At 39.1% G+C, this 18,999-nt stretch overlaps 1 protein-coding gene across 1 annotated transcript; it reads left to right on the plus strand.

The window, feature by feature from the left end:
• The first annotated feature begins 1,641 nt into the window (after positions 1-1,641).
• Positions 1,642-11,824, plus strand: LOC120779718. Its single transcript, XM_040112083.1, has 3 exons — positions 1,642-1,769; positions 1,821-2,458; positions 11,800-11,824. The coding sequence occupies exons 1-3, from the start codon at positions 1,716-1,718 to the stop codon at positions 11,807-11,809; spliced, it is 702 nt and encodes a 233-aa protein (XP_039968017.1). The 5' UTR covers positions 1,642-1,715; the 3' UTR covers positions 11,810-11,824.
• Positions 11,825-18,999: the final 7,175 nt, after the last annotated feature.

An 18,999-nucleotide genomic window follows, 5' to 3' on the forward strand; every position in this document is an offset into this window, starting at 1 on the left:
CATTTTTCGGTAGCTCTCATTGTTTCAGAGATATACGCAAAAAACGCAAATTTGTGACCTTTGACCTCGAATAAAAAACAAGGCACAAGTGGGATCGATGGGGAATTTTGACATGAAATTTGTAATGACGGATCCAAGGATCTATAATTGACAATGACAACACTACGATCACGATTATTGCGTTCTTAAATAAGGTAATCTTGGTTTTAAGAATGAAAAATAGGAAAAAAGAATTAAAAATGTAACAAAACTAATTTGTATTTTATAAATACTAACTATTTATATAGTATTTCAAACATTAAATAAAAATGGTTATTTTGCATTTTGTATTTGCACTTCAAATACAATATATAAATTTCAAATAATCCACATATCTGCATTTTACTATTATAAAAGCAATTTCTGTAATAATTTCCGAATTTCTATAATATATCTCACAGATTGACTGATATTTTTGATAAAAAAATACCCAATTGGAACTTTGGTCCACATGTTTGGTATCTGAGGGTTGTAAAAGTTTTGGTTCGATTTGAAAAATGTTTGGTCATAATGTGGCGCACTAATCACGAAAAGTTTTATCCCGATATATCAGTGCTGCTAGATTTGCATGCTGGAATGTGAAAGAATCAGATGGAATTCTAAATTGTGTTATATGAGAAGTAGGCGTGATTGTAGACCGATTTTGTTGTTTTCACACAGGAATACAATGGTAATAACTTTTATCCTATATATACTTTTACCTATAAAGTCATCCTAGGCCTAAAATTTAATGTCTTCGGCATATTTATTTATCGATTTTTCGGCTTTAAGTATTTCTAAATCGAACTGTTGTATTCATCCATTTTGACTATGTCGGTTGTGGCACTTAAAAGATTTTCCTTAACTATATATGTATGTATACATTAAACCTCTTAGAAGGCGGGGCAGGGCCCACTTTTTAATTTCTTATCCCGCAGGTGTCCCTTACTACTGTGATCGCTTGAGCCAAATTTTAAACCTTGATTTAGTATTTTTATAGACTTTCGTGTGATGAAGTTTTGTGGGCATGTAAGTGGTCCGATTACGCTCACCCATTTCATAAAGATATCTTTATTTTTATTCATTTTATCGCTTGCCCAGACGGACGAACAGACAGACAGTCATTCGGATTTAAAATCGTCTTATCATCCTGATCATTTGTATGTATGTATAACCCTATATTTATCTCCATTATTTTTAGGTGATACAAACAACCGTTGGGTGAAAAAAACTGTTATACTTTGTAGCATCATGTTGCAAGAGTATAATAAACAAAGAATGAAATCTAAACTAAACCACTGTGGAAATCGGGTTAAAGATTTACTAAAATTTTGATTAACGATTTTTTAATATTTCACGTGTACAAAACAGTCACACGCGTATCCGGTGTAATAGAGCTATTTGCGCTAAAGTGCTGACTTTGAGTAAAACCCTTATTCCAAGCAATTGCCAATCCTCACACGTTAGTCTGAATAACCAAATACAGAAACATTTTTGACAAAAGCATGAAGAAAATTAATTTTTAAAACCGTGTATGAAAATGAAAAGCGTACATATTTTTATTTAATTTATAAAAGCTATCCCTCTTCTCAAATATTACTAATATGTAGCTATGTATTTTTAACTGATTTATTATTGCTCATTTCAGATGTACTGATGGCATTCTCTTTGTAGTCGATTCAGTTGATGTTGAGCGTATGGAGGAAGCTAAAATGGAACTTATGAGAACCGCAAAGTGCCCTGACAATCAAGTAAAGTTTAATATAACTTTGTATAGAAAAGCTCCTAATTATTATATTTAGGGTGTTCCTGTACTGATATTAGCTAACAAACAAGATTTACCTGGTGCTTGTAATCCTAAGGAATTAGAAAAATTATTAGGACTTCATGAACTATTACATCCAGCTATTTATACGCAAAATACAAGACCGAGCTCATCATCAACTGGTAGTATTGTGTGTAGCAGCAGTACAATTAGTATGAATACGTTTGGTAAAACTATGACACCCACATCGCAGCACAACATTAAAATGTTTAGTAACAGTGGTGGAAACAGTAACCAATTCTGCGAATCGTCATCAGTGGCAGCAGTTGGAGAATTAAGAACTGACCAAGAATCCGAAAATAGCGATGGAATTAGTAATACTACTAATATATACACATCATTTTTGTCGACAGCTCGCGACAAACATTTGTTGTCATGTGGATCCTCACAACCTTCAGTAGTGACAACTCCGACTGCTACAGCTGTTAATGCACTAATGCAGCCAAAATCAATGACCAAATCAATCAGCTATTCAGCACCATCACACCAATTTAAAGGTTGGTATATTCAACCAGCCTGTGCCATAACTGGAGAAGGTTTACAAGAAGGTTTTGAAGTACTTTATGAAATGATTTTGAAACGGCGGAAACTCAATAAAATGTTTAAGAAAAAACGGTAATAACTTTGTAAAAATTTTCTTACGATATTTGTCGTAGCTTAGGTTTTCTTAAATTCTATAACATATTCGGAATTTTGAAAAGCCGTAGGGTATACATATGTGCATACTGAGAAATCTTGTGCTATATGTTATACCAAAACATCAAATTGTATATTGAATGCTTACAATGGCACCTTCAATTTTGTTTACAGTGTTGTAATTATAGTTTAATAGAATATTTTTGATTAAGTAGCAAATATAATTACACGTAAAATAACTTTTGTATGAATAACAAATGATAAATACAGACTTTAATAAAACATTTTAAATCAATTTTGAAATATATTCTGTACCTATAATATTACTTAAAATCGAAATGAAAAAGTACACAAATAAATTTTGATGGATGGAAGTTGAATATGAAATATATGGCACAAAGACTGGGAAATACGAGTTATGTCTAATTGTCAAAATCATAAAGGGAGTAACGAAACGGTACTACACTTCTTATGGTTGCCTTACTCTATGACAAACCACACATCAAAATCTTGAAATCCACTAGGTACCAAACCTTGAATGCCTAATCTACAAAAAAAGATAAGTAGTTTCATTGAGGGCATCAAATGGTTTCAGCAATATGATGAATCATGATATCAGAAAGGACTCATAGTGTATCAAATGGCGCATAATTGACTTCAAAGGAGGCGCACCCCAACCTTCCTTCCACCAAAATCCTTTATTTTAGTTAGTGTTAATAGTTTGAATCACGTCACTGTTGACAGTCATAACTTCGAAGTTGTAGATAATTTCGTCTATCTTGCAACGAGTGTAAACACCACCAACAATGTCAGCCTGGAAATCCAACGAAGGATAACTCTTGCCAACAGGTGCTACTTCGCACTGAATAGGCAATTGAGAAGTAAAGTCCTCTCTTCACTAACAAAAACCAAACTCTATAAGTCACTCATAATTCCCGTCCAGCTATATGGTGCGGAGGCTTGGACGATGACAACAACAAGTTTTGCGAAAATTTTATGGCCATGAGATATATGACGACATTGACATAGTTCAGCGAATTAAAAGACAGCGGCTACGCTGGCTAGATCATGTTGTCCGAATGGACAAAAACACTCCAGCTCTGAAATTACTCGACGCAGTACCCCCCGGAGAAAGTAGAGGAAGGGAAGACCTCACTCTGTTGGAAGGACCAGGTGGAGAAGGACCTGGCTTCGCTTGGAATATCCAATTGGCGCCACGTAGCGAAAAGAAGAAACGACTGGCGCTTCTTCTTTACTGGCGTAGGCACCGCTTACGCGATTATAGCCGAGTTAACAACAAAAGCTACTTGATACATATAGACGGAGAGGTAGGTAGGTAGGTAGGTAGGAGTGCAGCCCTATCGGGCTGAATTAGCCCTTGATGTGCCATTTTGATACACTATCCGTAGAACCTCCTGTATCTGCTATTACGTTTCACCTTCTCTCTCAAACCATTTTGAGGTTTCGATGAAACTATTTATGTCTGATATGCTTTTAGTGAAAATCCATTCAAGGTTTGGTGCTTGATGGATTCCAAGTGTTTTGAGCCGGGTCTGTGCCAGAGCTGGGCATTCGCAGAGAAAGTGGAAAATTGTTTCCTTGTTCCCTGCTACTCCGCAGCCTCGGCAGATGTCGTTGTAGGGCATACCCATTTTGGACGCATGTTCCCCAAATGGCCAGTGCCTTGTTGTGGCAGCTGTTACTCTGTAGATGCTTTTCTTGACTTATTTAATAAGTCGTTGGTTCTTTTCCTGTCATATGTTGGCCATAATTGTTTAGTTATGACGCATTTTGTAATGTTTTTCCACCTGTTATTTGCAACTTGTTGAAATTGTCTATTGATCTCTGATCTTGGGCTTGGCATTAGCTCCCCTTCGGATTCGTTGAGGAAAGCTCCTGCCTTTGCCAACTCGTCTGCTTTTTCGTTACCGAAAATGTTTCTATGGCCGGGAACCCTGATCAAGTTTAGTTGGAGCTTGTCTTTTATTGCGCTTAGTGCTCTCTTGCAGTTGTGTACTGTGCTGGAGTTTGTCATGGGTGAAGACAAGGCCAGGAGCGCCGCCTGGCTGTCCGTAAATATAGTTGCTTTGTTTATATTCCCGTGGTTTTCCAATAGAGCTTCGCAGGCTTTTTCTATGCCTAGTACTTCTGCTTGGAAGATGCTAGCCGAGTTCGGTAGACGTATAGAGAGAGACATGCCTAGATCAGCGGAGAATACCCCCGTGCCTACTCCGCAGTCCATTTAGGACCCGTCGGTATAGACTGAGATGGTATCCTCCTCTCCTATTGAACCTCTTATCCATTCTTGTCTAGATGGTATCCTCACCTGGAAGTGTCGATTGAAATCCAGCTTTGGGAAAATGTAGTCTGATTTAATAATGGTGAGCTTGTTTAGGATTACACTATGGCCGTAGCTCTCCTGATTCCAACCTCCCTATTTTTTTATTCTTATCGCCGCAATAGCTGCTGTTTTGTGAATAAAAATGTCCATTGGTAGTTGATGCAGGATCACATTGAGCGCATCAGTCGTACATGACCTGATTGCACCAGTAACACCCGCACATGCTGCCCTTTGTATTCCATTTAATTTTTTAATGTTGTATTGTTTGTTTAGCGCTGGCCACCATACCAGAGCTCCATATGTAAGTATAGATCTTATGACAGCCGTATACATCCACATTATTATACTTGGTTTGAGGCTCCAATTCTTGTTGACGATTCTCTTACAAGTATAATAGGCCATGTATGCTTTGTTTATTCTTTTTTCTATATTTATTTTCCAACACAGTTTGGTGTCAATCTCCACCCCCAAGTATTTAGCTGAAGGATTTTGGTTCTGCTTGTGAATAGCATCAATTCTGTTTTGTTCGGGTTAACTCCTAGTCCATTGTTCTTAGCCCATAGGTTTAACCTTCGAAGTGCTCTTTCCATAATCTCGCTGACTGTTGAAGGAAATATGCCTGATACCAACAACACTAAATCGTCTGCATATGATACTGCTTTCACTCCTCCACCATTTAGTTAGAGTAGTATTTCGTTCAGCGCTACAACCCATAGAAGCGAAGAGAGGACCCCTCCTTGAGGCGTCTCTCTACTCACATAACTTGTTTGTGTTGCAGCGCCATTTGAAGCTATAATCTTCGTATTCTCAAGCATCGATAGTATGCATCTGCACACAGTGTCATCTATGCAACCATGAATTAATTATAGCATTTACTTCTATGTTATTAAAGGCGCCCTCTATGTCTAGAAAAGCAGCCATGGTGTATTGTTTGTGGTGTAGTGATTTTTCAATTACACTTATCACCTCGTGAAGGGCAGTTTCGGTTGATTGGCCCTTCATGTGCGCATGTTGGGACTTCGATAACTTCTCCGTCTTTATTGTTTTTACGTGTAAATCTATTAGCCTTTCTAGTACCCTCAACATAAAGGAGGTAAGGCTTATAGGTCTAAAATCCTTGGCATTCTCGTGTGTTTTTCTGCCTGGTTTTGGAAGGAACACAACTTTACTTCTTTTCCAACTTCTTGGGATGTAAGATAGTTGAATGCTAGCTTTGTATATATTTTCAAGCCTTTGAACCATTGGTTCTACCAGTTTTCGCAGCATTATGGGCATAATCCCGTCAAGTCCTGCCGCTTTAAATGGTGCAAAACTATTTATGGCATATTTGATTTTGCTTTTGTCCACTATTTGGCTTCGATAATCAGCTGCGTTCAACGGTGGTTCTGGTTAAACCCTCGTTGAAGGTGTTTGCTGGCTCCCGGGTAAGTGCGTTGTAATTAGTACCTCCAGAGTCTCTTTTGCCGAGGAGGTCCAATCACTTCCCTCCCTACTCGGATTAATTTGAATGAAAGCGGCATATCCGAGTACTCATGCAAGAACAGGTTGAGTTTTTGCAAGTTTGCGGGTAGCGTCGTGCCTTTAGATTAAGATTTCACTCGTAAACTCAGAATGTTGAATCACCTGGACAATTTTCAAAAAACTCAAGTTTAATTCGTGTGCAGTTAGAGCTCTTCCCACAGTAGGCATTTTTGATCGTCTGATCCATCGTAATAAATATGCGACCACACGAAGCAACTTTTGATGAGAAGAGAATTTTTCAATCAATTCTATTATAGTGTTATCTTTCACATTTGCAGAAAATGTGACAGCGTTTTTCTTCTTCTCTATGGCTTCGTTTTCCGGGGAGAGCTGGAACTTAGTATTAATTGGCCATAAAGCGGTGTCTTCTAGGAGGAACTGTGGACCGTCAAACCATATAAAATTATTAAATTCGTTTACTTTACAACCTCGAGACTCTTAATTCGCAGGATTTTGCTTTGTTGGTACATGTCGCCCAATGTACATTGTCAGTCAATTCTTGGATTTCAGACACTATTTGCGACAAAGGTTTGTAATGAAAATGGATGCGATTTTACACAATGCACTACGATTTCAGAGTTTGTCCAAAATGTAATTTTCTCGAATCGTCGACTCAACGTTGGGGCAACTCGCGACCATAATTTGGCAAGAAGATGTGCTTCCGAGATTTCGAGACGCGGAAGAGACTTGGTCTTAAGCGGAGCCAATCTAAATTTTGCAGTAAGCGGCATACATTTGACACCACTAGCAGATTGGCTTCGTATGTATATGCAGCATCCGTACGCTCTTATTTCTAATTGACGAGAGCTGCAGTAGGTTGGATTTGAAATTCTGCCAGCTAGTGTCGAGGCGCAATGGAATCGACTAATGCCAATCTAGTTTTTGAATGCAAAGCTCTTGCAATAAGATTTTTGCTTTGGTAACTAGTGGAGCTAATAATCCAAGAGGATAGAAAGTCCTCTTTCGGCAACCAATAGATTCCTAGTGTATTAGTTGAATTTTTGTCATTGAAGATTAATGACTTTTCAGTGCAATCTCTGTCGAAAAATTTAGGGTGGTTCGAAAACCACTTTGTTAAGGTGAATCCAGCCGAGTTTAATATTTTAATTACTTCACTTCTTATAAGATCTATAGACTCAAAATTTTCAGATCCTGTCAATAATTACCAATGAACCGGGTGGATATTTAGTTGCATTAGCATCGCTAAGCATTTGTAAATACCGTGTTGAGAGAAATGGTGCAGGCGCATTCCGTAAGCCACGGTGTTAAGTCGAAAAATTTGTATATGCTCTGAGGTATGCTCTCTACAACTCTTCTTGAATGGTTGGGCCTACCATCAAAAGTTTGTTCAATGAAATTTGAGATGAAGTACGAAGCGAAGCGTCAAAAACAACACGTCATTTGGTTGTTATGCCCTCGGGTCTTAAAACGCATTAATGCGGAAAGAAATTGTGTGGCTCACTCGGTATCTTATTGTTTGTTGGACTCATGTGACCCAGTGCTCTATATTCATTCATAAAGTTCAGATACATTTTACGAAGTTCTGGATCTTTCTACGTTCTTCCCTCTAGGGCCTGAAACCGCCAAACTGCTGTTTCATAAGAGTGATCGAGTAACTTACGGTCAGCTTTAAAGGTCAATCTGACTTAAAGCCGTCCTGAAGGCCCATTATCGCATTGGAATTTCCACTTCCTATTATGCTTAACGTTTTGTTCCCAAGTCCTCCGTCATAAAGTTGACTTGGGAGCCTGAGTCCAGCAACGCTCTCGCAGGCAGATATATAACAGCTGTCGCCAACATTACCCGATCCGGCATACTCGCTGTATGCATGGCAAGTGTGGTTGATGGTTACGGATGAGGTGCAGCGGGGAAACCGGATACTGGTCCAACAATGTGTGATGCGATCGATTGCATACACGACATTGATCCGGTCTGCACTTGGATACAATATGCCCCTTACGCAAGCAATTTACACCGATTTCACAAACTCAAACCTCTGTTGTATCGGAAGCGTCTTAAAAGTGGGGCAGGCAGTTAAAGTGTGTTCCTTCGACTTGCACTTTTGACAAGTTGGCTGCTTTGTATCTGCAACAACTAAAGCTGATTTTGTCCTGTCCAAGGGTGGCGTTTGTTATTTGCTTCTGATCGCCCAGAGATAGCAATGAGTCATAAACAGCAGACACTTCATCGATCATCGCTCGTAATGATGGTGCAGATGACTTTGGGATAGTTGACAGCTCAAAAGGTTTTGAAATTGTGTTGATAAATATCAAGCAATTGTTATCATAGACCTTTTTGGGATATGGCAATGCCTTCGGATAATTTTCATCCGACATTAGCGGCAGCTCAGTCCCACGACGACTTAAGCAGCAGCGGATTTTCGGCAGCAACGAAGTGACGGCAGGAGCAAAGTTATAGCAGCAGCGGCTTGGTACCAGCAGTAAAGTGTTGGCAGCGACGGGGTGATGACAGCAGCGGCTGCATATCAACAGCGATGGCAGCAGCGGAGTGACGGCAGCAGCAACGTGATGGCGGCAGCGGAATTATAGGAGCAGCGGGTTGGCACCAGCGGCGGAGTGATGACAGCAGCGGTGGAAACGGTTTTTGTTTTTACCGGCACTTTGGCTTTTACCGGTATTTAAGTTTTGCCGGTTTTTTAAACCAGCGGCACTTTGAACAGTTTCTGCTCTTCCAAACTGTTTTTTAAATATTTTGTCGTACGACAATTATTTTCTACGTATATGATATATATATATACGTCTTATATAATAGGTTGTCAAAAAAGTCTTGATAATTATCAATTCTTAATTTACCATCTTTTTGTGTAATTGCTCTTAATTTATAATAATGGGTTGTCAAAAAAGTTTTGCGGTCTTTTTATTGATTTTTTTTTTTATTTTTATTGAAATTGAAATGAATTTTTGATGACTCATGCCCAGCTCTTGACCGATGCTACGGCTGCTACTATGCCGGTATCTTTCGACCAATTCAGCGAATTTATCGCAATTTTCGACAACAGGCCTTCCGGAGCGTGGCGCATCTTCGACCACCTCTACACCAGAACGAAAACGTTGAAACCATCGTTGTGCGGTGAAAATGGCAACTGTATCGGTTCCATAAACTGCACAAATTTTATTGGCGGCTTGAGATGCATTTTTGCCTTTATCGTAGTACTCGTAGTACTGTAAAATATGCCGTATTTTCTCTTTACGACGCTATAACTCACGAACGACTTAAAAGAAACGACAATCAATCAAATACGTGTTAGCGCATGAAATGAGCTTTCCAAAAAGGTATAGCATGACCTGATGCGACGAATAAAACTAGAAGTACGCGCTTTCAGCGCCAACTAGCGAAAATACCGCAAGAACTTTTTGACAACCCAGTATGATCTTTGGATAGCAGTTTGGCTTATCACCCTTGTTGCATATACTTAGATTACTATTCAGAATATACTGCAAGAGTGACTCACCTCTGGTGTTTATACCGGAGCTACCCCATACGGTGTGCCTTGCGTTAGCATCACACCCTATTAGGACATCTTCCTTCCTGTTCTCCTCTACTAGTCTGGTGAGCGGGGCCGGTGGTATGTTTTCGCCATAGGCCAAGTAGGCCGAGACCAAGAAAAAGGGATTTTCCTACTGTTCCACCTTTACCACTGTGATATCTGCTGTGCTGTAATTAGGACAAAGAAATTCATTTATTCTTCTATTGATAAGAATGCACGCCCCAGGTTTACCTTTGTTCCGTGTGTAAGAAAGGTAATAGTTTCTGCTGTTTAGCCCTTTAAAGGTGTCTTCATTGACCCAGGGCTCCTGTACTAGGCTGATGTCTATGTCCCCCTCGTTCATGAGGGTTCTCAGATTCGCTGTAGCACTCTTCGAGTGCTGCAGGTTTATCTGCACGCATCTTAAGTTATTGGGCATCTCGTGTTTCTTCGATGCCGACATTCCTTAGCAACTGGCTGGCGTCGTCGACCTCTTCCGTGTCGTCTTCGTCAGCCGCTTTGTCGCCTTGGAAGATTTTTAGTCTGGCCTTGCGAATTCCGAAGCTGATTTTGTAGTCAGTCTTCTTGAGAGCCTCAATAGACTCATCGCATATGGCCAACAGTATTGGTCTACTTGATTTAGTTGCTTTTTCCTCCTTGATCAGCTGCCACTCATCTATACCAGGTATAGATTTGTTCTGCAGCTTTATGCACAGGAGTGTTTCGCCTGGCTGCTCTAGAGGGGGTAGCCAAATGCGAGCACGAGGTCCCTTCGGAATGTCCCTGGCGGGTATAAGCCTCAATTGGCGGCCTACGAAGGCGTTGCTGATTTTAGCAACACTATCCGTCAGGAAATCTAGCGAGGCCTGGTCCGCGCACTTGATGACACTGTAGCCCCTGAGGGTCTCAGAGGAGTCAAACTCCGGGTGAGGACCCGCAGGATTGTCGAGTACAAAGCTTAGCACCATACTCGACAATCTGACGTTGATCTCCACCCATCTTTCCTGTATAGTGCTCGGAGAAAAGGAATTCCCATCTATGATGGCCACTTGCAGGCTATCCCTGGCTACATCGCAGAAATGCCTTGCCATTGTTGTGCTGCTGTGTTCACCTTCACTCCGCCTAGGTTTTTTGGGCAGTGTTTCTGGTATTTCTGTGATAGAGCGATTCCTTTTTTGTGAAGTGCTCTCTTGTGTGCTTTCTTCTAGAGGTTCTGATTGCTTCCATGTTAGGTAGCTTTCATATTCCTCTACTATTGTTTTGAGGCGTTTTGTTTCTGCCTCATCAACTGGGGTACCGGCTGCCTGGTCTTTGGCTATCTTTCCTAGTATGAATACTGCCCTCTGGTACCGGGTTTTCCTCAGCTTATTCTGGGATTTCTTGTGCTTCTTTTTGTTTTCTCCTTTAGCCGCCAGTGCACTTTGGTTGGTGCTCATGGCAGCTTTGGAGGTGGACGCTTCCTCTCTTAAATCTGCTGTTTTCACTGCCGTATCTACCGGACGGAGAGGTACTTCTGGCGTATTTGTACAGTGAGTTATCACAATTCTAGTAGTTTTCAAAATAATGTTTTATTGGAATTGGGAGTGGATATAATCCGATTTTACCCATTTTAACACTATCGACAGAGGCGTTAAAAAGGTTTAGAAATTTTAAACTAATAGAATTTATTACATTTTTGTGAGTCAATACAATAGGGGTATTCTCTTGCAAAACCCTTGCACGGTGAAAGAATTGCATATATTTCCTCTTGGTGCATCGGCACAACAACAAACACAGGCAGAAAATTATTTGCAATGGCTGTAAAAGATGTCAGACCAAAACCCATGTATATTTGCGTGCAATGTCACGCAAAAATATAATTGCAACCTTGTTTTAGCTGTGATTTTACATAAAGACATATTACGTTATTAAATTGTTGAGGAAATAAATAGATTTTATAATTTCTATTTAAATTCTAAAGAATTTTTACAGTTTACCATAAATATGAATATCGAAGTTGCGCCCCCAGCGAAGAGGAAAAGGCAGCGGCCAAACAAAAAGTGTAAGGAGAGTGAGGTGCACTCTATTACAGAGTTTTTAATGGAAGAGGAGGAATTTGAGGCAAGTTTATACGTTTTTTTTTTAATTTTTGATTTAATGCGATTTTCTATTATTTCAGGCTCCAACTGCGCAATTATTTTATAAACGATTTTTACATAAATCGCAGTTAGATGTCTCATGGGATCTGATGCGGCGGAAGGTCCGACAGTTGAAGGGGCAGTACCGTAAAGCCAATGACTGGCTCGCGTAAACGGGTCCAGGACTACAAGGCGAAGCTGACGGCAGAACCGTCGAAGGTTAGTATTATACAGATATTTTAAATTTATTGTAAATAAAACATTTTTTACTAATTTCAGCAAAAATTGCTAAAATATGTCCATATTACGACCAGCTGAAGGAAATATTTGGAAAGCGGTTGCCGGCCATGCAACCGTTACTGGTTGAAAGTAACATTCCTTCGTCACAGTTATGTCCAGTTAGTCCTGCACCAGAATTCGAAGTAGAATTCTTGGAAGAAGAATGTATGCCTGATGCGCCATTAAATGCCTCACCTTCGATCGCACCAATCTCCACACCAGTATCAACATACCAACGGTCAGTTCGGCCTTCGAAATCATCCGTTGGACAATTGGCTGCTATCCAAGCAGAAAAAATTGCTATGGAAGCGAAGAAACAGGAATTTGATAAATATAAATACGAGGAGGAAAAAAAAATTCAGGAAATATAGTTAGAAATTGAGTCAAAAAAATTAGACATAAAATTGAAAAAAATTGAAACTGATGAAAAATGCAACATGTTAGAATTAGAAATGAAAGAAAGAGTGGCTATGTACGAAATTGAAAAAAAATATGAAAATAAAAACAACTAAATATACTAAATTACATTTGTATTTATTTATGACTAGCTGACCCGGCAGCCGTTGTCCTGCCTGAAATTATGTGTTTTGAAATAAAAAGAAAGTTAAATTTATATTGTGTTGAAAATCACTTATTTTCGATTTTACGAATTTTTTTCATGTAATGAAGCTTGATAAACAATATTTTTTGGTCTCTGTTTCGGTGCGTAAATGTACAGAGAAGATGGTTTTCCAACTCGTGAGCACGCCACGTACTTATATCCGGCCGTGTAAAACACATAGCATTTCCAAATTTATGCCACACACTTCTAGCGACTATCCTTGGGTCCTATTGATTCTCAAATCTGAAATGTTGATATGGAAAACTGTAGAACTCTTTGAAAACTGAAAACTGAAATGGCAAATCGTTGGAGCTCAGAGGAATTCGTAGAGTCAAGCATTCTGCCCCATTCTATAAGATAGCTACGTTAAAATCAGTCAGGTTGCATTACACAGTTTCGGTGCTTGAAGATTGCGAAACTTAATAACGACAGATCCAACTTTGAGACGCAAATAATGCGGTGTCATACCAAGCCTCTCCAAAGCACTTAGAAAATCCACTTGATAATTCGCGGCTTCGTCTCATTGTCAAGACGATCGATCGATTTGTATGAGCGCAAGTCTCCCGGAATTTGACTTTAAATCTTCCAGTTTAAGTCAAAAACATCGGTATTTTTGGCATCTAAAACTGTGCGTAAACTCAAGAAATCGTAGTTACGATAATTTGGTCAATGTCCGAATATTCTTTATGAGTTCATCTTTCATGAATTGATAAACGGCAGTTGGAATTGATATTAAACCACCGGAAGTATCAACTAGAATTGACACATTTCCAATTCTTAGCGAGTACGATGTAAATTGTCTTCGACAATGTAATTTTTGTTCGTATACCATCGTACATATTTTTCTGGCTTGCCTCTAAAAAAATTGTACACACCGTACCATTTACGGTACACAATGACTCAAGTGAAGTTGAAATGCGTACATTATCCAATAGGAACCGATGGTCGTTTTTCCGGTGGATTGTGTAAATTCATTAAATGCATTATTTGAGAACACACATGTGGATGTCAATCTACTGGTTGGCCTTCCTTTCTGCGTAATTTTGTTGATGGCGGTGTTTCCACTGGCTGCACTATATTCTCTGGGTTGAAGTACACTCTTTGGCCATTCTCCAAATTAAGTGCGAGATGCACAACAGTCGGAAAACGTTCATGAATTGCAAAAGTAAATATACTACAAAGAGCTTCATTTCAGTTCGACCGTATCGTTCAAGACCAATAACCGCCATGTTGCATCCTTTGGTGACTCACTTGCAAACATATTTGATCGATTTCACCAAACAAACAATATATATATATATATATATTCACAATATCAAACATTGACATGAGATTTGAATGTGAATTAGACAACACTACTCTAAGTTGTATGGTCGTCTGATGAGCTACGACGATAGAGTGGATATCCATCATTTCCAGTTTGCGATTCCGAAAGAAAAGCAAGGTAGTGTTTCGTGCATTTACTGTTCGACATACAAACCGAAGTGGGATTGTGGTGTCCGCAAGGTCCATGAACCATGTTGGTTTTCATCACTTCGTTTAATACTGGATCTTTCTCTGCATCAGGAATTTCCGCAGAAATGATTTCATCAATTTGATCTGGTGGAACCACTATCCACCATCCAAAGAAGAACATCGTAACTGTTGTTTAGAAAGTCGTGCTGTGACAACGTGACGATCGCTTGCTGATTCACCCCGATCCATAATTCCACACGTATGTCATCGCATCCTGGAAGTACTCGTTCATGTGCCTTGGCGTTGATGGCAAAAAGAACACCGACTGATACGGGACCTCTTCGTGGCTTCGTAACAAATTTCAATCTGTAATTGATTACTTCGTTTGAAACACACATAAAGCTTTCACAGAATAATTTTCAATTTTTTTTTTTAAATAGCCGGAATAAAAGAAGCAAGCGACCGAAATTGAACGATTCAAATAATTTACAAATCATAATATTGAAAAACAAAAGAAAAAAGAATTGTATGAAAAAAGTCAATTTTTGGAAATCTCCAATTTTTCGACTTTTTCTTATAAAAAGTTTTTTTTTATTTCTGAACCTTTCCAGATCCACAGCGAACAACTTCTGAAAATTTCATGAAGATTGGTTTCGCCAGAGAACGTATATTATAGAGAAGGTTCACGATGTCGAGACTTTAGGGATATTTCAATTTTGGGATATTTACTGTTTTGGATGAGTGCATTTCACCACAGAAAATTATTAGCGCATTTCACCACTTAACATCAGGGGCACGACAATAACAGAACTGAGTAGTTGTTAGCGCCAATGGAAAAAAATATGTTAATTTGTACGCTTACAGATTCCCTTTTTTACTATGCCCAAACGATGCTGCATATAATTGATAGATCGGTAAACATATGTATGTACATATATTTGTTATGAAAGCACATAAGTGTGTACATACATATGTATGTATATATTTTAAGATTGAGCTATTTTATGATGAATTGCATAAAATCTTTGCAAATATATGTTAACATGGCATATGTTAACTTTGCCGAAACAATAAAATAATTCATCAGCAATATTACAAATGCAGGTAGAGCGGATATGGGACTCAAGTTACACAATGTTTCCCACAGCACTGCCCAGATGCACTGTCAGCACACGCGCCACCTAAATTCGCGAATTCGTGGAATTAATTATGTTTTGCCCGGTGCATTTAGCTAAGTTTTTAGATTAAGAACATTGTAAGATTCAGTTTTAAAATAAAGTTAGAACGAGAAGGTCGTGCAGACCAAAAAACGATTTTTTTCTTTAAATAAGCTGGAAAATCGTTAAGTGGCGCCCAACGTGGGGCCTAGTAGTAAATCGTGAGTGAAGTGCAGGGAAAAGGACACGATAAAGTCCTTACCGTGAACCAGGAAGGACTAATAAAAGTCAAGGAAACCGGCTCACCACGGACTTCAGGTCCATAACGTCGTAACAAACGCCAGGACGAAGCAATATCAGCACTAGGCCCCAGAACCCGGTGACCAAAGTCACCACCCCAAGGAAAAAGTGTGCAGGAAAGGGCCCCTCAGTAGGAAGCGAACAGGAGATGCTAGACATCAGCCGCCGCACCACTATTTTAAGTATTCTAATGTAAGTCATCTATTATAATTAAAATAAGTGAATTAAAAAAAAAAAAAAAAAAAAAAATAGTGAATATTGAAAATGAATTAAAAAAAGTGGAACTAAGTAGAAATTAACAAGTTTTGTTGAAAGTGGAAGAAAAAATATTTTTAGCAAAACTATCTCAAAAATTATTTGAATTGGAATTGTAAAACGAAAGTAACAAGTGAAATTTAAAGGAAGTAAATTAATTTAAAAAAAAAAATAATAATACTTAAAATCGAAAAGGAACGTTTAATTGCGTATAATAAATTCTAGGGTCATTTTTTAAAAAAAGAGAACTTAAACTTAAATATATACAACTAATTAGTTTTAGACATCCTAGTTTTAATATACATAAACACGTATATAACTAAACAAAGGCTTGTACAGCCAATAACTTACTAAAACCAAACCATATAATATAGCTTAATTCTGCGATTCCCAACACCAGGGACCCTCCAGAATAGAAAAGCCCTCCTTCCCAGAAGGAGTAATAAAAGCAATAATAATCCTATTCATAAATAAGGGCTCGTACAGCCGATAACTTAATTCAAATCAAATATAATATTTGCTTAATCCTGCGAATCCTACGGCACCCTCCAGGATAGAAAAGCGCTCCTTCCCAGAAGGAGTAACTAAAATAAATAAAAATAAAACAAATTAGATTCGTAAGATCAGTCAAAATTCAAGTCAAACTTTTAAACATATTTAAAAAATATGGCTAATCCTTCAAACCTCGTCCGACCACCCGTGCTCAGCACACTCCCTCCTCAACCAGCTCCTACCACCTCGAACACATTTAACCAACTGACATTGGACCAACTGACGAATATAATAACAGGGGTTGTAATTAACATTTTTAAACAAGAAGGGCGAAACTTAGTTCAAGCCGCCCTCAATCCAAATGCGAATTTCTCGGATTTTTCCGATATTTCAATTGACTCTAACTTCGCAAATAACGTTGGCGAATTAGATAAGATACCGGACGTAGTGAGATGTCTCCGGGAACTCTCGGGAAACCCAGGGGAGTTCAACTCCTGGAAGAAGAGCGTGGATCGGATCCTCCAGATCTACGAACCACAAAGAGGAACACCCAAATATTATGGGATCCTCAATGTCATTCGCAATAAGGTTGTAGGCAATGCCGACATTGCTTTGGAGTCATACAATACTCCGCTCGACTGGAAGGCCATCACCAGATGTCTGACGCTTCACTACGCAGCTAAGCGCGATTTGGGTACACTGGAGTACCAAATGACTTCACTTGTGCAGGGTAACCTCACAATCCAGGAATTCTACCAGCGAGTGTACTCTCACCTTTCTCTGATCCTTAACAAATTAGGATTAATTAGAAGCCGGCGCCGAAGCCGTACATTTGTTAACGCGCACATATAGGGATAAAGCCCTTGATACCTTCATTCGAGGGTTAAGAGGAGACTTACCCAGACTACTTGGCATGAAGGAGCAAGCGGATCTTCCCCAGGCTCTCCATTTATGCTTAAAACTAGAGAATCAGAACTACCGTTCACTCTACGCCTTAAACAGCAATACGCAAGCTAGAAAAGGTCAGGACATTCGTCCACCCCTTCCCCCCAGAAGGATTAACAGCGAATTCTACCCAGAATTGGCATACATTCCCAATCCAGCCATGCCCTATAGAACGCCACAACCGCAGTATCAATACCAGCAACAGCTAACCCCATATACGCAACAACCGAACAATCCACCACCGCGACCTTTACAAAAACCCTTACCGCGACCAGAACCGATGGATGTCGATCCATCGCAGCGTACCAGAAATATCAATTACATGTATAGACCACGTCCCGTTGACCCGACCAACAAAAGACCTCCGACTGGTAACCCGCCAGTACCAAACAAAATACAGCGGAATTACCACATAAATTCAGACCCCGTGCAAAGCCCAAATCAAGAGGAATATCCTCAGACGCCAACTGACCAACACACAGATAATGACGTTGACTATTATGATGAGAGAAGACAGGACGACAACTATATTGACACTACAGACTTACATTTTTTAGAATGAATCACTCTTCGCTGCCTTACTTCAAATGCAGGTTGAAGAGTGGAAATATAGTGAAATTTCTAATAGATACTGGATCAACGAAAAATTACATACAACCTTCTATCGTGCCCAATCCTATTAAAAATGAAACAAATTTCTTCGCCAAATCAATAGCAGGAGACATTGAAATAAAGGAACACACTTTTATAAATCTTTTTAACACGGACACCAAATTGAAATTTTACCTTCTTCCATCATTGCGCTCGTTTCATGGTATCCTTGGAAATGACAGTCTTAAAGATCTCGAAGCTGTTATTCATGTCAAAGGAAATTTCATGGTAATAAAAGGTAATACTACAGTAAAGATCAATCAGCTTGTATCAAAGTCAGTAAACGCAATTAAAATCGAAAAGGATCACATGACACAAAATCAACAGACCAAAATCAATAACTTAGTGGAAAAATTTTCACAACTCTTTGCAGAACCTAACGATAGACTCACTTATACTACAAAAGTCATAGGCGAGATTAGAACAAATAAGGACACCCCAGTATATACAAGATATTATCCCTATTCAATGGCGTTAAAAAGCGAAGTAGAATCTCAAATTAAGAAAATGTTAGATGATGGTATTATTCGGCCATCAAGGTCACCGTATAACTCACCCGTTTGGGTTGTAGCAAAAAACCCGACTCCCAAGGCAATAAACAGTATAGAATCGTAATCGATTACCGCAAGCTTAACGCAATTACTGTAGCAGATCGCTACCCAATACCCCAAATTAACGAAGTACTGTCTCAACTTGGACACAATAAATACTTTTTCGTGTTAGGTTTAAAAAGCGGATTTCACCAAATCCCACTCAAGCAATCCGATACTGAGAAGACCGCCTTCTCAATAAATAATGGTAAATACGAATTTACGAGATTACCATTCGGACTCAAAAATGCCCCTTCAATATTCCAACGCGCTCTAGATGACATCCTTCGTCATCATATTGGCAAGATATGCTACGTGTATATTGACGA

Source organism: Bactrocera tryoni, unplaced genomic scaffold (assembly GCF_016617805.1).
Source record: "Bactrocera tryoni isolate S06 unplaced genomic scaffold, CSIRO_BtryS06_freeze2 scaffold_11, whole genome shotgun sequence".
In the NCBI taxonomy this organism is placed as follows: Eukaryota; Metazoa; Arthropoda; class Insecta; order Diptera; family Tephritidae; genus Bactrocera; species Bactrocera tryoni.

Coding starts and splice junctions, on each gene's coding strand:
- LOC120779718 (XM_040112083.1), top strand. CDS start 1,716: ATGGAGGAAGCTAAAATGGAACTTATGAGAACCGCAAAGTGCCCTGAC. Junction 1,770..1,820: donor CAAAGTGCCCTGACAATCAA/GTAAAGTTTAAT, acceptor TATTATATTTAG/GGTGTTCCTGTACTGATATT.